Source organism: Trichogramma pretiosum, unplaced genomic scaffold (genome assembly GCF_000599845.2).
Source record: "Trichogramma pretiosum strain Unisexual culture from Peru unplaced genomic scaffold, Tpre_2.0 scaffold9, whole genome shotgun sequence".
Lineage (NCBI taxonomy): Eukaryota > Metazoa > Arthropoda > Insecta > Hymenoptera > Trichogrammatidae > Trichogramma > Trichogramma pretiosum.
In genome coordinates this window covers 538922-563530 of record NW_019641697.1, presented here as the reverse complement: position 1 = coordinate 563530, position 24609 = coordinate 538922, and the positions used below count along the sequence as shown (strand labels likewise).

The 24609-nt window shown below is 38.1% G+C and overlaps 1 protein-coding gene across 2 annotated transcripts in view; it reads left to right on the top strand.

Moving 5' to 3' along the window:
- The window catches only part of LOC106651302, a 77809-nt gene that overhangs the window by 33363 nt on the left and 19837 nt on the right, over positions 1–24609 (top strand). For both annotated transcript variants that reach the window (XM_023462204.1, XM_023462203.1), the window contains 2 exons: positions 9088–9293; positions 22226–22442. In XM_023462204.1, coding sequence (XP_023317972.1) covers positions 9088–9293; positions 22226–22442 — 423 coding nt within the window. The remainder of the gene's footprint in view (positions 1–9087; positions 9294–22225; positions 22443–24609) is intronic.

Below are 24609 nucleotides of genomic sequence, written 5' to 3'. Positions count from 1 at the left end.
CGTCATCCTATGGTCATCACAATGACGATATAATGTAAACTATAATGTCATTATGTGTGTATCTGCGTCTGCATTCAAAAGCGATCCAACGACGATTTGTCAAATACAACAATTACTCGATTTTCGTTCCTTTTAAGCCCTCGAAACGGAACAATTAAAACTTTACCATTGGTTGTGCGAACACTCTTTTTCAGTCCCTCATTTTTCCTTTTGATATTTCAACGCGCCAAAGGTACAGTGCGAAAACAAGAAAATCGTTGCCCGAGGACTCGCGAATCAGCGGTAAATGCATCTCCAATGGGAAGAGGAGTCGAAGTTACAAATGCAGCCAGAGAAAACTTCTGACGTCTGAAAAGTAAATGATCTCCCGGAAATTGAGTAAGTCTTTGAAATTTTCTCGAGATACCAATTTTCGCATTTCTTTTTCTTTTTCCGCGAATTCATTCACACGCAGTCAACAAACTGACATCGTATGAGCGCTATATCGCATAAAGCAAGGTAACGAGTGCTCAATGTAAACACGACACCTTTTTTCGTCGTACCACCATATCGATTATTCCAAAAAAATTTTGCCCTCGGTGTATGTCATTTACGTTAAGTAAGAATCTTGCCCACTGGTGCCAGAAGAGTGTAATAACTATGTGTCTGCTATTGTTGTTTCGCGCCAGGGAGCAAGTCTTAATGCGATTTCCGTTGTGCGCGCGTTGCAAGCTCTCGAGCTTTCACCGGCTGCCGAGTGGATAGGCGAATGAAGAGAGAGAAACAGAAAGGGGATAAGAGATTTGCTCGAAAATATATCTATGTATAATACGAGCACACATTTGCAGCCATCCTCACACGTGTATTCGTAAAATTGAATTTAGAATATTTGCATTTTGAATGCTTATCCTTTGGATGTGCCGAATGTACGGAGTATACGCTTCCGTTCTAAATAGATAAAACAATGTGTTCGGTATCGATTTAATTTCATCCGTCTACGTACCAGTATGCGTTCGTAATAAAAATGTTTTTATTTTACACTCTCTGATTTGCTTTATTTTTGGCAAAGATAATTGCCGAAGCCAGAGCAGTACGAAAAAGAGGGCGTTATAGGGTAAAAATTAGCAAAATTTTAATAATCATTATTGGAGAAAAAAAAGTTCTCTCGAACTGCAGAAACGCGGAGCGGTAATGAAAATTAATTTCTCACTACATTTGCCCACAAAGTGCGAAGTTTTACCGAAACCTTCTGCAGTGCACGGGCGCGTTAATGCGTACCAATTGTCTCGCTATATTCTCCACTCTTCGCGTCGTAATTTTGTCGCCGCGCGCGCGCAATCCGGTCGCCGTGAAAACTTTGCTCTATATACTTCACATACCTTATATCCTCACGCATACATTTTTAATTAAAAAAAAAAAAAAATGAAAGGAAGGAAGGGAAATAAAAAGTGATGACCCAGCTGTGCTAATAACATACTGCTTTTGCCCGCAAAATTCCCCGGGCGATGACCGTGAAAATAACAATAATCGCTGCGTGCAAACTCTACATATATCTAATGCACACTCGCTCGGGTCCTTTTAATTTTCTCTTTGGCCAGAATTATTTTTTCATACTCCTCTGAAAATGCTGGTGAACGTTGAATGCGTGCGACAAAGTGTGGCTTTATGTGTATTGTTTCTACTCTTGTACCCTCTTTTTTCCTTCTCGACGAAACGTGAAAGCTATATCTGCTTGATTTATATGCATTGCTAAATTTCCCGAAAAATATAAATATACGTTCATGTATACGTTCGAAGGTAAACCACCGACAACCACACACTGTGCCACACAGCAGTGAAGTAAATAAAAATTGTGTACTTGAAAAAGGTCCGGGAGAGAGAAAGAGGAAGGCAACGTTCCGGGCTCATGCCATATTTTTCAATCCTGATAATTTAGAACGTCACGCTGTTAGAGTATATCTAATTTCATTTGGCATATAATACCGTGTGCTATTTTACCTCTCAATCTCTTTTCATCTCTCTATGAAGCCAATTTTCAGAGAAAATTTCATTTATTTATTTGAATTCTGCGCTGTAGGGTAAAGTGAATAATATAATATAGCCTCGTATACGTAAATGCATAATCAATTGCCAGAAACGAGACGAATACGGGCATAGTAACTGTTGTTTGCGAATTATATTCACGAGAAAATTCAGTATTTAAATTGGATGGAAAAAGCAATTGCTCATTACAAGCTTTATGTGCGCAATTCAGCAGAAAAGTCACGGTAGCGTATATAAGTAAAAATTTCAAATAAGCGAGCAATTCAACGTGGAGATTTGCACTGAAAGCAAGTGTAAAGTTTTTTTACATGCAAACGTGCATGGCAAGTTAGAAAAGACCAAAATAGATAATAGCGTTAAAATAGTGATACATTGTATAATAATATAAGCGCGCTCACGGCGAGGCAACCATACAGGTCACTTCCTCTATTTCTTGCCCCTTTTTCTACGTGTAAACGCGTGAAAAGTATAAATATCCTCTTATCAAAGGAATTCTTTTCACAACGCCAACTCATCCTCCTCTATATCTAACTCGACCTCTTGACAACGATAAACGTCGTTACCGGTGTAGCTCGTTTCAATGAGAGACGAGGCAGCTCAACGGTAGCTCAGCAACGAAAAAAAAATAGCAGAAAATAAAAAAAAAATATTACGTAAGTATATATAACAAAACACACATACACATCCATGCGTACGAGCTATGTGATAAATATGCCCGTCGAAAGCAGAGCAAAGCGATATAGTGATAATGTATATAGGATATAGAGCTTTTCTTCTTCGTGTAGGAAACGCAAAAAATGTGCGAATGAAAAAATTCCACTTCTTGTGTCTTGATGCGTACGTAACAGTGACGACAGCTATTAAGTGCGCAAGTAGGACAAAAAAGGAAGAGAAATGTCGTACACCAACTGATTTAGAAATAGGATGTTGTGAAAAATCAACTGTTAAGATTAGGGTGTCGTGACATAATGATGAAATTTCAAATGAAAATTACTGTAAATAATAAATATTTTATGCAAAAAGCATAAAAAAGTATAATTGATATCATTTTGCAAATATTTTTTATTAGAGTGAGAAGAAAACCTTTTGACTCAAATTAAATTTCAATTTTGAATTATCGAAATCTTGATTGCTAACTAAGTTCTGCTGCATGCTCAATTAGTCGATATAGCTTTCGAGGATATGAAATTGCTGATAAATGAAATGTTTAAAAAGCTGCGATATTTCTATACTAATACATAACCCTATAAAACTGGCCTGCAAAAATGTGCAGTTTTGAGTTGAAAACTCATACGGCTGGCTCAGGAATTCGATATTGAGCGAGTTGAATTTCAGCGCTAGACCATATCGAGTTCTTATGTACAAGAGAATTTAGAGCACTGCACAAAATACGTATGAAAGATAGTAAATGCGTGACGTATATTTCTCTTGATTAATGCTTTACTCATGACATATTATCAGGATTTTTCAAACTTTTCACATTCACTGTCTTAATAATAAAATCAAAATGGAAAGCTGAGCTTTGGTATTTTTATTAATATAATAAAAGTCCAACCTGTTTTGAATAAAAAAGCTCTAACCAAAAGCCATGGTCAAAAATTAAATTTTTTTTATAAAAACAACAGCAATAAAAGAACGCATACATAAATCGTAAATCCAAGCTAGCATAATCGACGGATTTTTAAAAGGTAAAAAAAATCTCATCGGACCTTGAATTTTTACATTAATTAAAAAATAACGCGTTGGAAAAGAGGTCTAACAGTAGGGCCTCTTATCCCGAAAGAATTGTATTTTTGTTCTTTAGGTCAGTTAAAATATTTTAAGCACTGAAGTTAATTTTAATTATTACGGATTTAGATTACTTTACAGGATTATAAAATTCAGAGTTGTAGTGTACAGCAGAACGTATGATTATTTTAGAATGTGATTTAAATATGAAATTAATTTTTATTTAATATTAACATTGCGATAAATTTAATAATAAATTAAAACATTAAATTAAAAAAAATATTTTAAAATATCTATATACATTTATGGTAAAGTTTTAAAAGTACATATTAGTTTAACATATTATGAATCAATCATTTGCCTTTGCATTTACAGGGTTCAAATAGCACTCAGAAATACTCGTTTTGAGCTTTAAAGCTACCTCAAAACTATGTCTAAAGTATTTTCACACCTACTAAACACTCTCTCCAGGAGTTTACCGATATCTATTGATTTTAAAACTGACGATACTTAACTTGCTTTATTTAACGTTTACTTATATTTCTAATCGAAGAATCGCTCGTGGTATTTGCAAAACATTTTTGTTGGCCAACCCAGTAAACCTCAATCTCTACTGCACTGAACACTCTTCAGAAACGTTGCAATCACCTGGTCAACGTAGCCAGCTACGTTTTGCACTCCGGATGATCGACCATTTATTTTATTCAGCTTTTTATCATCAGCATCATTATCATCATCATCATTATCATCATTATTATCATTATCATCATCATCATCATCATCGTCATCATCATCATCATCTTCATCATCAACATCATCATCATCATCATCATTATTATTATAATTATAACTTTTAATTTATTAGACCGAAAATGAATCTTCAATCTCTTATTAATACAAATACTTCGTATTTAAACCAGTAATGCTAATTCCTATCATGACATTATCGCTGTTAGTAAAATAAAGATTTTATGCTCAAATCTATATCGGAACGATGTAATGTTTCCTTTCAAAAATGTGAGAATTCAATTATTTCTTATTTTTTTCAAATTTTCCTTATTGCATAATATTTTTTAATTTTTAGAATGATACATTTAAAGTAATGAACTTTTATTATTACTATTGATTGACATTATTATTCAAGTACGAAAAAATGGATTAATACGGCATAAATTCAAAATAAACGTCAAACATCAAGTCACTATTACACACCAGAAATGTGAATTGTAACTTTTATCATATTTTGTTTAAAATAGCAACATTATGATGTGTTCATACAACTTCAAAAGGAAATACTCATAACTTTGTGAAAGCGTAATATATAAATCCATTAACTCTGTTGAAAAATGATCGTTAACGTAAACACAGCAATGTATATACCTTTAATTTATTAACTTTACATCTGGAATTAGTCATATTTAAATGTGTAAGCAGTCGTTTTCAGTAACGGTAATGTAATTGACGTCGTTCAATAGCGATACCTTGAAATTGGCGGAGTGAGAAATATTCGCACTGGATATTAAATTCGTAGATCGCGTGATCGGAAAATGACGAATTTCAGCGAGCCAACTTTTCACTATGCCAGGGCAAATTAGAACTCTTTTTTTTTCATTTAAACTTCATGCATAGAGTTTTTTAATACTCGTTCTTTTCTTGAAAAATTATTCGCAAAACCATTGTTTCATACACGCACTCTACACATATATATCTGCGAAATAATCACTCACGCTGAAATGAACAATGGACTGTTGCGTATTATACAAAGTTGAGTTAAAAAAAAGTATCTGCGCGAAAAAATCTTTCCATGCTATACATTAAAACAAAAACATATGCCAGTTGATAAAACATTTATTTTTTATGTGCTCACAAAAATTTTCCTGCTTTTCAAAGACCTCGTTAGTAGAGTGTGGTATTATGGCAATTTTTCTAAGAGTAAATTGTAAATGTAGAGCAAATGTAAACACACTCGCATGAAATATGCTACATGCTCGTTACTCTTAAGATCATGCGGGGTGAAAAATAATTCTCTGACGTGGATGAGCTTATTATTACGGCAACAGTAACGCGAGATAAACTGATAAATGAGGTATATAAATACAGAGTAAAAAGCCGCGATGGTTCGGATGTCAAGGAAAAAAAATCTATTAAAGGCTCCTTTTTTCAATTAGATGCAAAAAATTGGCCCGAAAAAATGTTTTATAAATGTGAAAGTGCTCATAGGTGCTGGTTCCGTTCAAGCAGGCGCAGGATCAAATAATTCTTTGAGCGTAAAAGCGAATGGAGCTTACAATTTAAGAACACAATGAGTATAAGCGTTATTTTTCCTTTAGCGCAAAAAAGTAAACGTTTGACAAAAAACGTTGTATTGTCCGAAATGGCTTGCTTCGTACTTGCGCTGGACAATTTTTTGTTACAGTTGGCAGCAGCCGCCAGCGGCCGCAATCAGAAAAACCAATATTAACCTATCTCGAAAAAGCTCTCCAAGAATAATCCAATAAAAATGCCCCTCGCACGAAGCACCGCGTGTTGGAAATTTAAACTCCACGCATGTCCTAATTACAAAGCTACGAATGCTTTGACATCTCAAGGCTGGGAGGTATGACATTTACACGCGTGAAAATATCAGGTTCAAAAAGAAAACTAAAGAGATCTAGAGGCTAAATTATGAACTTATCCTTCGATAGTATAAAGGGCTGAAATTTAAAGGCTAGCCAATGCATGTTCAAGTAGGTCTACCGCAACATTTTGTTTGTCTACTCTCTATCTCTAGCTTTCTTTCTCTTTTAAAGTAAGCTAAATTCATTTTACCTAAGGTCCAGCTAAAGAGAAAAAGAGTAAAAGCTTAAGGTACGTGCCGCATCGTGCGCTTGACTTTATTTCCTCGAATAATGTTTACTTCTCTCTCTTTCTCTCTCTCACTCGCTCTTTTTTAGTGTCTTTTTATTTTGTGGCGAGTGCTAGGCTTGCATTCATTATGTGTAATATGTGTCTCTTATTCCCGAGCTAATCTCCTCTACGCGAAGCATTAAAAGGTCTAAAGTCGCAATTATAGAGATTATGAATTTCAGCTGTCTTCTGTGCCCAGCGAATATGCATTACATGCTTTCAACGATATGGAACATCGCAAATTTTTCGACCCATTTATAAAAGTTTCTGCTTACAAAGCAAGTTGTAAGAAAATGTTATAGAACATTACAAATCAGTTTTTCTAAATTTGATGAAGGGAATATTTTTATAATGTATTAATATTCTGACATAATCGACGTTTCACATATCACATTTAATGACAAATCCGCTTTAAAATACTTCTAAAATTAGCTTCTTCAGTTTATAAGATATAATTGCAATAGCTAGTTACAAAGGTACACGCGCAAAGAATTATCATTTAATTTGGATGCTTTTGCTACGAATCCGAGTTTACTTGTGAAGCTAGTGCTGTTGACTTCCATTTTACTCGCGCAGATATTTGTGAGGTACTCTTAACTACTTAGAACACCAAAATTTACCATTGAAAAATGTTTGCTCCATAATGAAGCTTAACTTCTGTGATTTTAAGTCAATTTTTTTGCAATGTTCAAGCAATTACTTTTCTCATTCGCACCTCTATTCCATTTAGTAAACATAAGCACAATTGACCACCAAGAGATGAAGATCCATTGCTTTAATATGATTACTCTTTGTATGTTATACATTAACAAAATTTATGGTGCTCAACAAATCTTCTGACTGGCACCTAGAACTCACAACGGAAAAAACAATCCACTAATATGAAGTGAATAAAATTATAGTTTCATTTCACTCTTAAATTAGAAATTTATTAACGGTCAGTAAGAAACCATGACGACTTTTTGTTTTACAAAACCGTTTTAATTTATTACTCAGATGAAAAAACTATAAAAAATTTAAAAAATATCATTGGAAAAAAAATTTTAAAAATATATTAGCTGGCATAAATAAAATAAATATATGTATGATATAAGCTGGATTGAGTTCACTGGGTATACGCGAGTAGACTATAGGTACACGGCTGATTTTTTTAAACCGAATCGATGCGTCGTACCCGCTTTTTTTTCTTTCACCGTAGAGTAGAATGTGCTGTCGTCCGTGCATGGGTAGCTTTGTAATTTGTACAAAATCAGAATGCACCCCCTGCTACAACGAACGATGTGGCTAACGAAGCCGAATAATCGCACACGAGATTTCGCGTGGAATAATGGCGACTGTACAAATCGATGCGAATATCTATATATATAATGCGCGTTTATACGTCTGGCTGACGTGAAACGGCTGCGTAAAGTCGTCTTTTCTACATCGACGAAAAATGACGTGTAATTACTAAAAAAAAAAAAAAAAAACAATATTACATTTTCAATCTAATAATAATATCGGAATATTTTAACCTTGTAACGATCTATTGAGTTGTTTAACTCTTTTTGAATGTTCCCCGTTAGCTAGTTTCCGAAATAAATCGCGACTTCGAAACGTTCCCAAGTTTCAGAAGTGTCTCAACGTCAATTTAGCTAATTGATTTACTTGTGTATAAATGCATCCTGATCATTATATTGCAAACAAGCTAATTGATTGAAGCCGTAATTGAAATATACATACATCAATTTAACACATCGATTGAAAATTCCAATGACCGATAATTTCCTATCAAATAATTTCCATCCAAAAATTGTAAACTATGCCTTGGCCTGTACCATTATGAAGATCAACCGAATCCTCTCTACTGTCTCTGGCCTTTTTTTACCCGTGACTGCCGGTGGAGCGCAAAAAACTCTTAAGCTATACGATTTCGAGTGTGCACGTGACTAAAGGGTGGGGGTAACGACTGTAATTTTTTTTTACTCTGCCGCTGGATAGAGTGAGCTGGAGGTAGAAGGTAAAATCCTCTGGTACGATTACATCGTGTCACCAATCACTTTTTACCACGAGCTTATGTGATTTTCGCTTTCCGAATGACTTGATATAGCTGATTCGGCTATTTTTTACCAATCCTCAAATGATATGGTAAAAAAATTATGTCTCTTCGTTACAATCATTCATTAAAGCAATTTTTTCTTACGGAGAATCTCTGAAATACTAAAATGTCAAGTTATTCGAGAAAATATGGCTGAGAGAAGAGACGCTTCACATCCCTGAGAATTTACAATTTAAATATTCAAACGAGTTGGCGCGCTAAGTTCCCCTTTGCACTCGAGGTAATTCATGACAGCGATATGTAATGTTGAACTTGTAATATGACAATATTCATTAGCTCACGTAAGCTCGTCGAGCTCTCGTACGATAAGACGACATTGATTTACTCATGACCTTTGCGCGATGATATTGCAGAGAAATCGGCCACGAGCGTACTGGGCAGTGCCGAGATGGCCGGGATCAATGCGAACACACTGGATCGGACGCTCAAGCCACTCGACGTCGATCTGCCACCCACTCTACCCATGAACTTCGGCACTGATAATTCTACGGTGGTGCACGCGCAATTGGGATCGATAGCCCATTTGCCCTGTGTCATTCATAATATCGGCGACGGTGTGGTGAGTATCCCAGCTATCCTCTGTATAATATTGAATAATGCGCGCGAAGCAGCAAAAATACATTTATGAGCGATAACCCGAGCGATAAACACGAGGCTGCCATTAAATTATCTCTAATCTGCCTTTAATTCTCTCCTCCGAAATACACACGTGGATTGCGGGGGCTTGCGTTGAAAATTTTTATTTAAAGCCACTGACCTCTCGAGCCCCTAGCGAGCATTTTGCCTCTCGGCCGAGCTCGGGCCAATCCTCTTTGTTTCGTGTCGCGCGATCGTACTCGCATCGATTATTAATGCTCATCGGAGAATAATAAAAATGTAAAAGACCACGTAAAACCTTTTGCCTCCTTTTTTTCAGTACCATAAATTACAAATTTATCAATAAACGAGACAGACACGCTTATTTGCATAGGTAAAAGTTGAATAATCTATACGGATGACTGGCAGATATGCATTTAATCGCGCATCGACGAGCAAACAAACCATCATCATCGAGGCAAACGCGAGTCAGAAAAAAAGTGTCAGAGAGATAGAAAAAGGCCGAAGCAACAAGAATAAACCGAAATGACCGCAGCGCGAGCCACACACACTATACACAAATTAAAAAGCCGTCAATCATTCGCAAGCTTACCACTGCTGCTGCTGCTGCTGCTGCTGCTGCTACAGACGCGCCTGTGTTTGTGTGAATGTGGCGGATATATACATGCAACAGGATCTCGCACGCCCGATGACAATTGCGCGTGATGTGCTGCTTCAAACAATGACAGTACACGTGCACACACTTATATGTATGTAGGCATCGTTTCAGCGGCATCTAGAACATACACGCATACACTCGCTAGGCGTGAACAGCTGTAAAATTAACCTACGTGCTCGAACAAAACGCGCATCTATTTATGCCAAGCGGTTCTAATACAAAAAAAAATCCTGCGAATGCGATAATGTAGATCCAATTACGATGCAGCCGTAGGTAGCAGGAAAAGTTATTGTAGTAGCTGTAAAAAAGGCGCAAAAGGTCGGGGAGCAGGGAACCGCTCGAAGGTCATTATAAGAAGATATAGGAGGCTTTAACAAGCCTACACGCGCGCGAGTATTGTAAAAGCCAACGAGCAGTGTTTAAAAGGAACGATAAATTATTTCGAGAGGCTTTTCTTTTATGCTTTCTCGCTGCGCTGCACGGGGGAGCCTTTCCGAAGAAACACTATATTATTCGTCGGAGTTTTACGTGTGCGTGGACCGAGCCTATAATGAGCGAGTTTGATTCCGGCGCGCGTTCTGCAACCGACCCTTTGTTTCCTAGCAAGCAACCAGAATGATGACGAAATGATTGTAAGCTCGGCGCAGTTTGATCTTTAGCTTCTTTTTTTTTTCTTGTTTAAAGTGCGCGCAAACTTTTCAACCCCGTTCCTTTTTTTACGATCCCAAGCAAAGTTCGCCGATGCCTTCGGGATCATTATACGCGCGTAAAGACTAACGATACACCAGCCACGTGTGCGTCTGCGTGCATTTGGGTTTAATTTAAGAGTTGAAAATTTACGAGTTTCAAAAATGCCGCTCTCCTATATTTATATCCAAGCCCCGTTCGATTACTATCCCAGACTGAGAAAGATCTGCTGGATTTATGGATGTAACAGAAAGAATTTTTTATCTTTTCACAGCAACTCGAACGAAATTACTTTGAATCCATCGAAATGACTTACATCATAAAATAACAATTTTAAGAACAAAAACACATCATCTTTGGGAGAAAAACATGCCATTTTTTCCGAAATACTATCAATTTATGAGTCTCGAGTCGGCAACGCATATTCATGCTTTGTATTAATAGCTCCAAAATCACACGCGCGCCTGGCGCGGGGCAAAAAAAGTATGTAACGACTCGAAATCATGTGGAAAAGAAAAAAGAGCCGCACAGCGATATCTGTATTGTATCACGTACGCTCGTAAATCTCGGCTTCCTTTCTCTTCGTTCATGCCGTTGTAACTGTTGCACTTGCGAACTTTTGCTGATTTTACTGTTATAGGTTTTATCGTAGCTGCACCTGTTTAGCTGCACGAGACGAAATTTTGGTATCTTGCATCTGCGAGAGCAACTTTCGGGGGCTGGGGGAAGAAAAAAAAATTGTTGGATCGAAAACGATATGACGCATAGGGTATGAAATATCCGGCGCAGAACTTCTCGGGCAAAGTTTTTGTGGATATTTCTCGTATATCAGTGCGTAACAATGTAATTTCGAAAATGGAATTATTTCAACTCATTACCTATCTGATATATACCGAAGGGCAAAAAGTTGAAAAATTTGCCCGAGTTTCGTGATAAATTTGGGCGGACGAAAAGCAGCGAGACGTGCCTTGGCAGTGCCGAATAGCCGCCGCGTACTGCGCTCATCAAACATTAATCCCTTTTTCTGAAATGCTTCGCTTTTCTTCCTTTACCATTCATCTGCCTCTTCTCTCGTTCTCTCTCTCTCTCTCTCTCTCTCTCAATCTCTCTCTTTATTTTCTTTGCATGCTGAGCTTTCGCCTCGAGTTTCCGCATCATGTTTTCATCATGAGAGCCAGGCAGACAAACTAATACACAAACCAAGTGAAAAGGGACTGAAAACTCTCCACTTGCTCGACTAAAGTATATATACATGTATAGATGTACGTCGCTTTCTCTCTCTCTCTCTCTCTCACTTCCTCAAAAGCTTACACATACGCGTACGTTCACGCCCTTTGGCACGAGAACTGACTTTTCGACCGCAATTTTTCCCCTTCCTTACTCCAGGCAATGGGAATTAAAAGCTTCGAAGGCACACTTGTGCAAGGTCTTTCACTGCAGCAGCACTTGCTGGAAGAGCAAAAAAAAAAAAAAGACAAACAGACACGTTGGCTACACGCTCGCCACCCGCATAGAATAGAAAGCGGATTGAGGAAAAGATAGATCGACGAGTCTCGACAGTGAAATGAGTCGGAAGTGAACATTGAAAAGGAAAAAATTATGCTCTACAAAAGTTTGCCTCCTACAAAGGTGTATCACAACGAAATAATAATAGTAATAAGGACACCGTGACAATAATAAAGCGCGCACCGACTGCACTGCGCCGATAAGAATTAAAAAAGAAGGTTAAGCGCCCGAGAAACGGACTCTGGGTGTAGTGACCTTACACGCACTCTCTAACGCAACACTAGCCTATATAAAATGCAAAAAGGGGCGCAGAGACAAACTTAATTTTTTACCGTCTAGCCCAAGTCTTGTATCACTCTCTTACGCTTTCTCTGTACATCAAAAGCTCGTATAATTTAAAGCGCCTTTTTGTTGTCGCGCGCTTCATTGGATTAGTTACTATTTTTTATGTCGCCCAAAAAAAAGTATCCGATCGTAGAATGATGGTAATTATTCAAAAAGCCCTTATACTTTATTGCTCAAGAGCCAAACCAACAAAGTCAAAGCGACTGCTTGAGAAATTTATTTAGAATTTCTTCGCTAAGAACTTGATGAAGAAGATTTATTCGAGAATTACACGAAGCAGCTAGTTTAACTTCGAAATAATGAACAATGACGCGAGATTTTGTAAAACTCGAGAAATTTTGGAGATTTGGAAATTTTAAAATTTGTCTTAAACTTTCTGAACTCGAAGAAATGGTGTTTTCCTTTCGCTCCACGGTGTATAGCCACAGGCTCTGCTTGTATATGCGCCATAGCCGACTATTAGAGCTTTTGATGTACTACGAAAATTTTTTAATGCTCTGCTTGCAAAGTTTAAATGAATGAACTTTTTTATCTTAGCTTTTTCTCCGCAAGTTTAGAGGGAGATGTGTTCTCGGTCTCGGTAGTGGATTTATTAGTCCGCATACGGCAAAAAACTTGATAACGATATTCCACAAATTGTATCAAGTGTATTTTCAACGTTGCTCTACGGTCGAGACCGCACACGAACATCGGTTGGTCCAATAGATGGTTTTGGTCACTGGAAATTTTTCATTCACGTAAAATTGCATTAGAATAATTAAATACAAAATTGGAATAATTCTCTTTACAGCTACGATCGAATAAAAAGAGTCAAATAAATGAAAGAACGTACATGTTGGAGGGTAACTGAGCAAGATGAATAAATACGAGCGGGATCGGGGCCGGGGCTATATCCGACGGCGTACACTGCGTATACGAGGTTCGTCGGTGCGTATATGTACGTACAACAGTCATAGGTAGGAAAACACAGGGGAAACTACGGCTTGAAATTTCGTTGGTGCGTCGAGTCGAGGAGGATGCGTTGCCGATAGCGCGTCACTGATATGGAAAGTAGCGCGCGGGAGGCAAGTGCGAAAGAGATAACGGGCTTTCTCATCCGTTTCTACTACTTCCCCTTCTAACGCCGTTACGCACATACATGTACAACGCCCCGAGCCGGCGCACGTGCATGTACACGCGCGTGTGCTCGTCTGTTTGCGTGTGTGCGAGCGAACTGGCAAGTTTCGAGGCAAAGAGATTTGGTTACAAACTTGCATTATAACGACTGCGCGTTGCTACTTCTGCTGCCGCCGCTGCTGTTGTTGTTGCAGTTGTTGGCGTTGTTGCGCGTTCGTGATATTGTCAACGTTGGATAAATAGAAGATGACGTTGTCCGCCGCAGTTTTGCGGCTACATATAATAACACATAAGCCTGCGGAGTGGCGTTTGATCGTCGGCTCTTTGTTGCGATCTATAAGCTGTCTTTTTGGACTTGCATGATAGTTGTTAACTATTCCGATCCTTCGCCGTTTTTAATGCTACGCGATGAAAATTCGTCGCGAACAAACTGATTTCGAAAGCTCCACGTCGACGAAATTATTTACCGAATTTCGCGCGCGGCTTACATATCTGCTGACGATGCGTCGAGACTCGAGGGTTATATCACGCGTGCAATGACCGTCCCTATATATAATTACGCGAGAAATCAGCTGACAGCAGCGATGCCATACGCGCGATTATTAAAAGCTCGTCGTCTCTCGTTCGATGATACTTACCGTTAACGCGCCCTCGGGCTACATACAAAATATCAAGGCATTTCAAGAGGTAGCTGCGACGCATTTTCTAATTAAGCGCCTACCCACCCACGCGTAATTAGCTCAGCAATTGCTTTTTGCTAATATACTGATACGTGACTGGCTTTTTTTACTTCGTGCGCAGCAGCTTATGTTTAAGGAAACTAAATTTATGTACATGATATCGTGATTTTTTCCCTACTGAAGAACCCGCGCGTAATTGGACTTTTTTTTCTATAACGAGTCATCAAGGAAGTTTTTTTACCTACAACTTTGCACGCCATTAGTCGGTACTTTTATTCATGATACTCGGTTTAGGTAAAAAAAACTTGTGTCACGGGAAGTATGAACTGCGGTGAAAATTCATACGAATTTTGTTTTTACCACTTATATAAAAATTTTATGTTTTCTATACCATATTTATTGTATATACTTTTCACGATATATCACGTGCAGTTCGGCAACTTTTCTTACTTCCTAATTTAAAACTTAGTCAATTCGCTGTACTTCGTATCTATCCTCGTATTCGTGTGTATCCTCGTACACTTATGAGTCCCACATGATACTTTCCTCAGCAGTTCATTATTCGATTTTCTATGTGAAAAAATGCATGATCATAGCCAGAAAGGTAAAAAGGATAAAAAATCAAGCTGCGAAGTGTTGTTGGTAACACGAAAACATTTGAAAAAAACTTTTGGCTTCTTAAATTAAAAAATGATGAGTTCCGAAAAAAAAGGTTACTCATGAAAAAGTTCTTAAAATTGATGGAAGAATAAACAAGAATTTTTTTAAATTTTCATCATTGTTTGAAAATTGTGAATGTGGAAAAATCTAAAAAATTGTAAAGTGTAATTGCAAGTAATTTTCAATTTTTACCTCTGTATGCAGTTTCTTAACACATCAGTGAATTTGAACAATTGTTAAATATATGCAAAAGAAAAGTATGATAATAAATAACTGTCCCATATGTTCATGAATTGAATGGTACGGCTGATAGTTAAAATAGAAAATATATGAATATATATCGAGATGTTTATTTTAAATTATAAAACCAATGTGAAATATTCATGAAAATTACACGAAATGCAAAAAATCTAAAATCATATGGAAGTAAAGTTTTTGTTAGAAGATCGGAGCAGTGTAGAAATTCAAAGTTTAATAGTAATCTGGATTTAATTTTGAAGTATAAATATTCGTTATTCATTTATGCTACGTCTATATTATTTAAAAAAATATGAACGTTTGAGCATTTTAGATTTTTTTTTTATTATAAATGTATTATGTATGTTTGAATTTATTCTTGTAATTGATCTAAGGCCATGGTGATAAAGTATCACTGTATAAAATCATATCATGTATACGGGATACATAAAATCTCATTTAAACGCAGACTAGAACATGCAAACAGCATTTAATATCACAAGAATATTATTCAAGGAGATACCAAAGCCAATTTTAAAATGAAAATTCTCAAAAACAGTTATCAGGATTTCAATTAAAAATTTGTCAAAAAAACTACCCAAATGAGTTCATTTCTTTATTCATTATGTTTTCTAGATATTTCTTTAGTTTTTCCGTAAATTTCGTAAATTTTTAACAAATGCTTATAGGTAATTTTTTTTTATCTTATTGAAACGTCGACCGACAATGGGCACGGGTGTCAGAAATGTTTCGAACACAACTCTCTATTCCAATGCAGAAATATTTGAGAGGAAAAACAACTCATTGCTAAGACAAGCACACGAACAACAAAAAGTAAACGAGAACAAACAAACCTTATAAGGATAACGCTGCATCATCGTACACAGTATACTCTTGGCATTGCGCTATACAGCCAACACGAAGAAAGCTCGGCATCACAGCTTGAAACTTTGGCTTTTTGCGAGGCTTGCTGCTTGAGTAAAAAAAAAACAACTCGAATTGCTGTTTGCATGTGTACAAAGTTATATTTTGTCAAGAAAACTTTTAAGAAATTTAATTTTTGAACTATCACTGTCTAAGCATAAAAATACAACTTTTGTCGATTTAATGCACGTGAATTAGTATAATTCGTATGTTATGCTCGAACGTGTATCTCTCAACGAAACATTGTATTTACGGTCTGTTTTTGTTTTTTCATACACGCAGGCGACATGGCTCGAATCTCGTGTATCGAACTTTTGCGAAAGCCACTAACGATCGTGCGCGCGTATGGGCCACGAAGTAATTGGCGCGTGCCACAGTTGGGAATGGCAATTGTGTATGGCGTACCATTACTGCTAGTGCCGCTGCTTCGAAGGCATGCAAGTACGCGCAGGCGGCCGCGTAAATGGCTGAGGCGTGATCTGTGGTCACATCGCACAGAAAGATAGGGCGAGAGACTCGTGCACGTATACTATTTGCATGGCTCTGAGCGAGGTCTGTCCCCGAATCTGGCACACCAACGAAATCTTTAAGTACACACAGAGCTAGGTGCGATTTTCCTCTCTCTGCTTTGCTTCACGTTCTGTATAACTACCGTCTGACTCTTAATTCGGAATACTTAATTACGTACTGCTTCAAAGTACGAAAATTGTCAACAAAATCATTTTTTACTCTTACACTGGCTTCTATTATTCTTTATTTAATATATGTATATTGTATATATATAGGTGTAACTTAGTAAGTACTTAAAGTTTAAGCGGGGGAGAGGTGCGCACGCAGAAAACAAGCTTGCAGGCGAAATAGAGAGAGAGAAAGTGGACGAGGTTGCATATATAAATCCTAAAACTTTAAAGCTCTTTCTCGCTCAGCGCGCGTAAAACGGTACAGCAAGTGTCTCAACTAGTTACTGCTGCTCCGCTACTGCCACTGCCGTTGCTGCTGCTGCTGCTGCTGCTGCTGCAACGATTGCGAGGATTTAGAAACTTCCAATTGAGCATGCGTTCTACGGCTGCACTTTTGTCTCTGTGTCTTTATTTTTATTTATTTTCTTTATAAGCAAAATAAAATTTATGAAAGAGCTATATTCACCAAATCAACCACCAAACATAATCGTTGTAAATATAACTTCGCCGAAGCGACTAATTAGTTGTTGCGACGTCTTTTTGGGACTTAATGTGTTCGTTATATATGCTCAATTCACGTACATATGTCATTGAGGATTCAGCGTCAATTATTTTCGTCTTATTCAAGTAGTATCAGTGGCTGTCTGAGGTAGTTTGTTTGTTCGTGGTTACTAGTCGCCTTACCATAATCAACATCAAGAAACTTAGGCTCGTCTACATTGGTTTTTGGGGGCCATGGTTTCATTTACAGACCTATTTTCCTTTGCGACGGGCCAGAAGCTCTTTCTAGAGTAGTAGTACCGTTGATGGTATTCGATTGTCTTTAATACTTTGTTTGACATATCAAACAATTGCAGAAAATACGTTGCATCTGATTTTTCAACGAGTTTTCTAGAATTTTTATTTGCTGTACGGCGTATATTCTTTCAGTCTAGAACGATCCGACGCTCCCATGTACCAGACCCAAAAAGACGGATTTTATAAGCTGTGTAATCGACGTGTATACTTGGTTCGAGCATTTTCAAGAATAGTATAATACTTTATTACCTTCCTTTAAAAGGTCTTAAAATGGTATTGCATCAAAAAACCTATTTAAAACTTGCTGACCCTTGGGCAGACGCGGAGAAAAGCGAAAACTTGAAGAAAGATAGATAGTGCCGATTAAACGGATGAACCCTCGCGTATAGGAAGTATATACGACCTTTACACAGATTTCTTATATTTATGAAAGATATAGAGAACGAGCAAGGATGAACTTCATATGATACGTATATGAACGTGATTTATCATAGGAGACTTTTGCGAGTCGACTTGAAAAATAAAGGAAATTAGTTTGGATCTTCAACAGTAATAACAAAGTTTGTTTTTTTTCAGTAGCTTCAACGATACGTCAAATTAAAACAATTTATATGAAATTTATGATGAAAAGTTTATTTGATAGTTGAAAAATCAAAAAAAAATGTCAATCCAACTGCTGTTAAGCTCTTCGAAGTATAAACTATTCAATCATATTAGAAACTATTTTGAAACATTGGTGATTAGGACAAAAATTGAAATTTATTTGAAAAATGGAATTAAAACTAAAAATTGGCTAACGATGCCGTAGAAAAAGTTACGAAACGTCAAAAATCTACCGTTTTTTCAGAACGCCGAAATTTTTCGCCACTTGTGACATGAACTTGATCAACTTGATGCAACGGTATAATAGTTGTTGCGCAGCAGCCTCGTTGAGTTTTTCTAAAAGCTCACTCGAATATTTTTGAAAAGCCCGCAAGAACCACTTAATTTTCAGACTGCTCTTCATTTTTCATCGTACAGCACAGACCGACAAGAGTCAACAAAGATCTCAAAATTACAATTATGTATCAATTAACTCGATGGGTTGAAATTCGCTGAGCCACGCGGAGTAACACGCATACAGCCCAAATAGCCAAACTTGATTGCCGCGTGATGAAAGTTGGCCCGCACGCAGCGAAGAGCGAGCAAAATTACACGCGTGCAGAGCTGCGCGCATAAAATTAATTTAACGCGAGAGAGTAAGAATTTCCAACGAGCTGGAGTAGTGGCGGAAGCTGGTAGTTAACAGATGTAGAAAAACGACCTTCAATATACACGTATACTTAAAGTAAATTCGATTAAAATGTGTTTCGTGGATGTGTATAATATGTATATGTAGGGCGACACAGGCGTCGCACACTCGGGACAGTGTATTAGAGCTGCCGGAAAAGAGTGGCGCGCACTATATGCACATTCCCAGGAGATATCGCGTACGAGCTGCTAGATACACACCAGCGAGACGACACTATGTCACGCCTCACTCCGTGTATATAGCTCGTTTTCTCTTCTGTCTCTCCGGCTCTGCGCGCACATACATATATCGGATACGTATACGTTACATAAGTATATGCTCCAAAGCCATTTGGGCGTGAGCAGATTTCCTTTTTTTTTATCCTGCGTTTCGGGATTCTTATTTTCGTTTTTTGCCCCTGTTCAGGTGAGATAGGAAAAAAATAGACGACAGCGCGAAAAGATGAAGAGAAACAGATACGTGTGCAGGCGGCCACGCAGGCGCGTGCGAGGGAGTGGGAGAATTTTAACCATGAAATTAAGATGAGTAATCTAGATAAGGCAAGCGAGAGAGCGCAAGAGTAAGTTTTCAAATAACACGTATACGCAGCTGTATATAAAAGTTGGATGCTTGTATGCATATCACGGTTGATTCATAAAGTATAATGTTTATCTGGCCGGGGCATTATTGCCCGCTTGCATGAAGCTCGAGCTGTTTTAATGCTCGAAATATCGATTTTCGACTAATTTATCCCGACACCGACAACAATTTTTCATGCTTACCGTGGCCTTTTGCATTTTTCAATGAAAAAATACCAACTTAACTGTTGAGTGAGAGATTTATGAAAATTATAGTAATGTCAAGCACTACTTGTCCTCGATTGTACTTTTAAGCAAAAAGAACATAAGGCCTCGGTGTACAAACAAAAAATAGTTAAAAGCTGCGAATTAACTTTTTTCTAGGTAAATTTATCGCAGATCGAAAGATGTTGTTGCGGTCAAAGAACATTCCACAAACAAGTTAATTCTTTTGTTTTTAATGGATGCGAAATTCATTCCGAATAAACAAATTTCATAGCAGCTGAGGCCAAAAACAAAAACACAATTTTCTTTCAACTTTCTAGGCTCGAGTAAGCTTCAGCATTTCCATTTATTTTACGAAAATAAAATTTAAAGCTTTCCAATGGCTGGGGCGCAAACTTCCATTCAACGGGGGTATAGAGAAAAATACTGCATTACAGTAAAAATGAAAAGCATTACAACGAAACGCACCTGTTTTACGGATCCGTATAATACGTTAGCTTCGTGACAGGCAAAGTTGCCCTTCTACTTCTCGGTTATATATGGAGAAAAAATAAAACTATCATCGAATACAATCGCACATGGCAATCGATTTATAAAGGAAAAAAAGGAAGAGCGAATGAAATTGATTATCAACGAAAAAAATGTTCGTACAGCACGTGACTAAACTTCGAAATAATGGAAAAATTTTACTGCTATATACAAAATGTATATAGCAGTTATTTTTATTGGTTTATGTATCTAGTCTCGAACATGCTTAATTATCTTGTTATTCAGAGCGTGCGCAGAGGACAGAGGAGAAATACAGAGAGTTTCTAGCTTTTAAATTGGATTCTTTTATTTACACGATATATTAAATACGCGCAAATTGAGCTCGGGAATTCGATGGATTTTTGGAGACATTAATGGGGTTTATCGAGACTCGTATTAGGTAATTCGAAACGACGAGAATCGATCCCCGGCGATCGTGCAAAATTGATCCAGCCCTTTTGAAAGTACATGTAGTAACAATAACGAATATAAATCGCACTTAGCTTTGAGCTGAATTACCTCTCGTCTTTCGTGAGAAAGTAATCAAAGCCTATGGTACTTCATATCTATAGACATATAACTGAAACTTTCGGCAACCACAAAGCGACGTGTACGCCGCGTATGTATGGCACTTTCACTGCTTGAAAGTACGTCAACGATTTTAGCCCACGGTAAATACGGGATGGAGGAGTTCCGTGGCCCAAATTAAGTAAGCATATAGTGTAGGGCTGAGTGTGTGAGTGTAAGTGTGTGTGTGTGTGTACGTATACTTAAATCGGCGGTGCCGCGACTACGACGACGACATCGACGTCAAAGCTTTCCGAAGCAAGCGACTTTGGACAAGTACTTAGATGTGCGTACGTATGTAGTTGGAGAGTGGAAAATTTACCTTTGCTCAAACAAATTGCTGCGAGGAAAGAGCCAGGCAATCGAAACGATATTTTTAATCGGTCGAGTCAATGTTTTCGGTTCTGTGCGCCAGCGTGATTTTAAGAAAATAGAAGCATGTTATTTCACGGGCAAGCGCGTTTTAATCCGCCGCTTCGAATGTTTTAATACCCCACATGCGAAATATCGAAACGATTTTCCAGAGATATACCATCATTCTCTATTTAGCAGCTAATTTGTTTCTCTATTTTCGCCGAGCTACCTGTAAGCAATGCATCCGTGGTCAATGCTTAACGTTAATGATCGGAACGTAATTATACGAATACAATATATAGCCGTAAGCAGAATTGATACGAGCTAATCATGATTTTTGTTAATTAATATGACATATCGAATTGGCATTAAATTACATAGTCGACGAATCGAATGATTCGAATCACGAATCGATGTAGACTTTTCCGAAAAAATCCACCAGAACTTGAAGTAAAACAAAATATGTCTCTCTCTCTCATTCACGAACTGTGTCGCGATGTATGATGCATATACTAGGGGAAAAAAAAAGAAATTTCAACGCCGTTTCATCATCAGCGTTGCCGCGCGTTAGTGCACGAAGCGGGTATTCACACTCGTCTGACACATTCGTAACATTTATGAGACAGGTCTGGATCGTTCTTTTCTGCGCGCGGGTGCGTACGCTCGCGCCAGTGTACAATACAGTATATAATGTAAATGCTGCCAAGGGACCGGAGCGTCCAGTATTTTTTGTAAATTTTTCGCCACGGCTGTGCAGTAACCATTTCTAACGGCGCGCCAGCCAGGCTGTTTGTCATACTTTCCCCTACTGCAAAATTCATGAAAATGCAATCGGCTTATATGTATATATATATATAGATTTTTTTGCGCTAAAAAAGAAACCAACTTATAAACATTTATTTTTCCCTTTTTTTGTTCAAATTTAATAGAAATAATATTTGTCGGAGAAAGCTGCTTTTTTTGCACGCGACGTCGTAAAAAATTCAATTCTCCCCGTAATGGTAAATAATTCGAGCTTTGCGCGCGAATCCATTTCTCCTATTAGTTGATAATAAATAAAACGAATGTGCGTTCGTTGCAGGTGACGTGGATCCGCCGGAAGAAAGATCAGCGCGAGCTGCTGACCGTCGGCCTGCAGACGTACGCGAGCGACGAGCGCTTCCAGGCTCGTCACTTTCACCACAGCGAGGACTGGACGTTGGAAATCAAGTACGTGCAGCTGCGAGACGCCGGACTGTACGAGTGCCAAGTTTCCACTCACCCACCCACGAGTATCTTTCTCAGGCTCGAGGTCGTCGGTAAGTCCGTATGATTAATTGCGTCCTGCTCGCCCGATGTTATGGAGGCTTGATTTTGCTCATTTTATTTGCGCGAAATTTAAATAGATGCTGTGCCCGACTAAACTCGATCTTGACTACTTACTACTTTTCATTTCGTCAGAAATTCCTGTACTGTTTCTGCACCGACAGAAAATTTTAATTTTCTGACCACATGGAATTACATTCATCGATCTCGAGCGAGGGTATGGATAATCAATGGTACAATTGTTACTTCTGGCCTTTGTACCTCGGCAGATTCAAACAATAATACAGTGATTGGCCAGTGCCAGCTAGCAGTGCGCGCGCGAGAGTCTGCTTTTACAGTGCACGGCTCTCTATAGCTATCCCAGTAAAATCCTGTGCGGTAATGCACGCGGCGTAGCACCGCTCCTACTTTTCCAACATTATCATCTCCTCAAATCCCCTTTTTCCGGCTGGTCTGTAAAAAATATCATAGCTTCGTAAAAAAATCCAGCAGCGTACAGGTTGTTTATTTTACAGATATCATCTTTGACTATATAGTAAAATTTTTATGCAACTAGTCGTAAAAAATTTCCTCGAAAAGTTTCAACGACCTTCTCTTCTGCAGCATTGTTAATTGACGCAGAGTCTCTTAATTCAACATTTATTTGGGAGCCTCGAGGGTAGGTCTGCTCGTCCACGTGCACACACACACACACACACAGCTGCAACGCGTAATAAATCCTACACCAGCTGTACATACCTTCATAAATATATTTCATGAGATTATCCAGTATATATAGGCTCCTACTTTGCTCTAACTGTATTTAATTCCTCGTCTTGCGTGTTTCGCCTGCGACTCTGTCCGTGTACATAAATACTCTCCCCCTCTATGTACACACTCACTCACTGAAATGCAGAGAAAAAGAGAGGAGAGGAGAACGAGTTGTCTTACGGTGATTTACTCGCCTTTGAGAAATAAAGAGTAAGACGTATTGTTTCCATTCTGTTGCTCTCACTGTCCTCTTGCCAGCGTCCAACCTTTTTCGCTCGTTGCTTGCGTTTATATACATATAACGTGTAGCTTTCCTTTTTGCCACTTTCTTTAGCCTCCTTTGGGAGGGGAAACGTATTTTCGTTTGGCTGCTCGCTTCTTATTCTTCTCTGCGGTGAGTGAGAAGAGAGCATTTTTTCAGCTTTCCTCCTTCGGTTTTTTTTCTTTTTTATTCTCTTATCGAGGAACGGCACGGTGGTAGAATGCGCAACATCGGCATCGAATTTCAAACGCGTCGAATTTCACTCAGAATCCTCGGAGGCATTTGAAAAAATCGCTCTTATACGCACCCGCATGTTGCTTACGTATAAATGTACTGTGCAATTATGAAGATTATCGCGTCAAAGACAGAACGTATACAGTAACTGCCAGAGGACTCTTTAGCGCTAAGCTTAAAAGCTTCTACTGTTTGTTTTGGTATTTTTAAGAAATCGTTTCAAGTCTAAATAGGAGACAAAAAACTTGAAAACTTCATTTCCAACCGATGTGCTACTAAAACAGTAAGAGCTGGAAATTTTGAAGTAAAAAATATCGTGAATGACAGCTTTGTTGTTATAGGGAAAAAATCTAAACGCAAATATAACTACGATACAAAATGCCTCTAGGCATGAATGCTGTCGGAAAAGCGATGCAGAAATTCGATAAAAGATTAGTAATCGGTGCACGCAGTTGTGCAGAAAGAGCTTTCGAGGGAGCACAAAGAAATTTGCAAAGTAAACGCCAACGTTCGCGATACCGGCTAAAAATCATCCGCGTGCGTCGTTTTTGAATACACCTCGAGAGAGAGCAAAAAAGTATCACCGAACACGAGTAATTGTCCAAGCGAAAAATAATTGCTCGACGTAAGAACGGCAATGTTAAAAAACACGGCGCGCAACCTGCTCTGTTTACATTGGGAGCTAGAAACTCTGCGGTTGCGGGGACTCTACAGCTGCCATCTGCATTATATTTACTCGCGCGCGCGTGTGCGCGGACGCAAAAGCAACTCGTCTTGCCGCAAACTTTGATCAAATGTAAAAGAGAATATGTTATATAACTCATCTGGCGATGTTTTCTTTTTACTATGCGTGTGTATATAAGCGCGCAGTCGCTGCTCTCCGAGTGCTCTCGGAGCAAAAAAGTGGAATATTT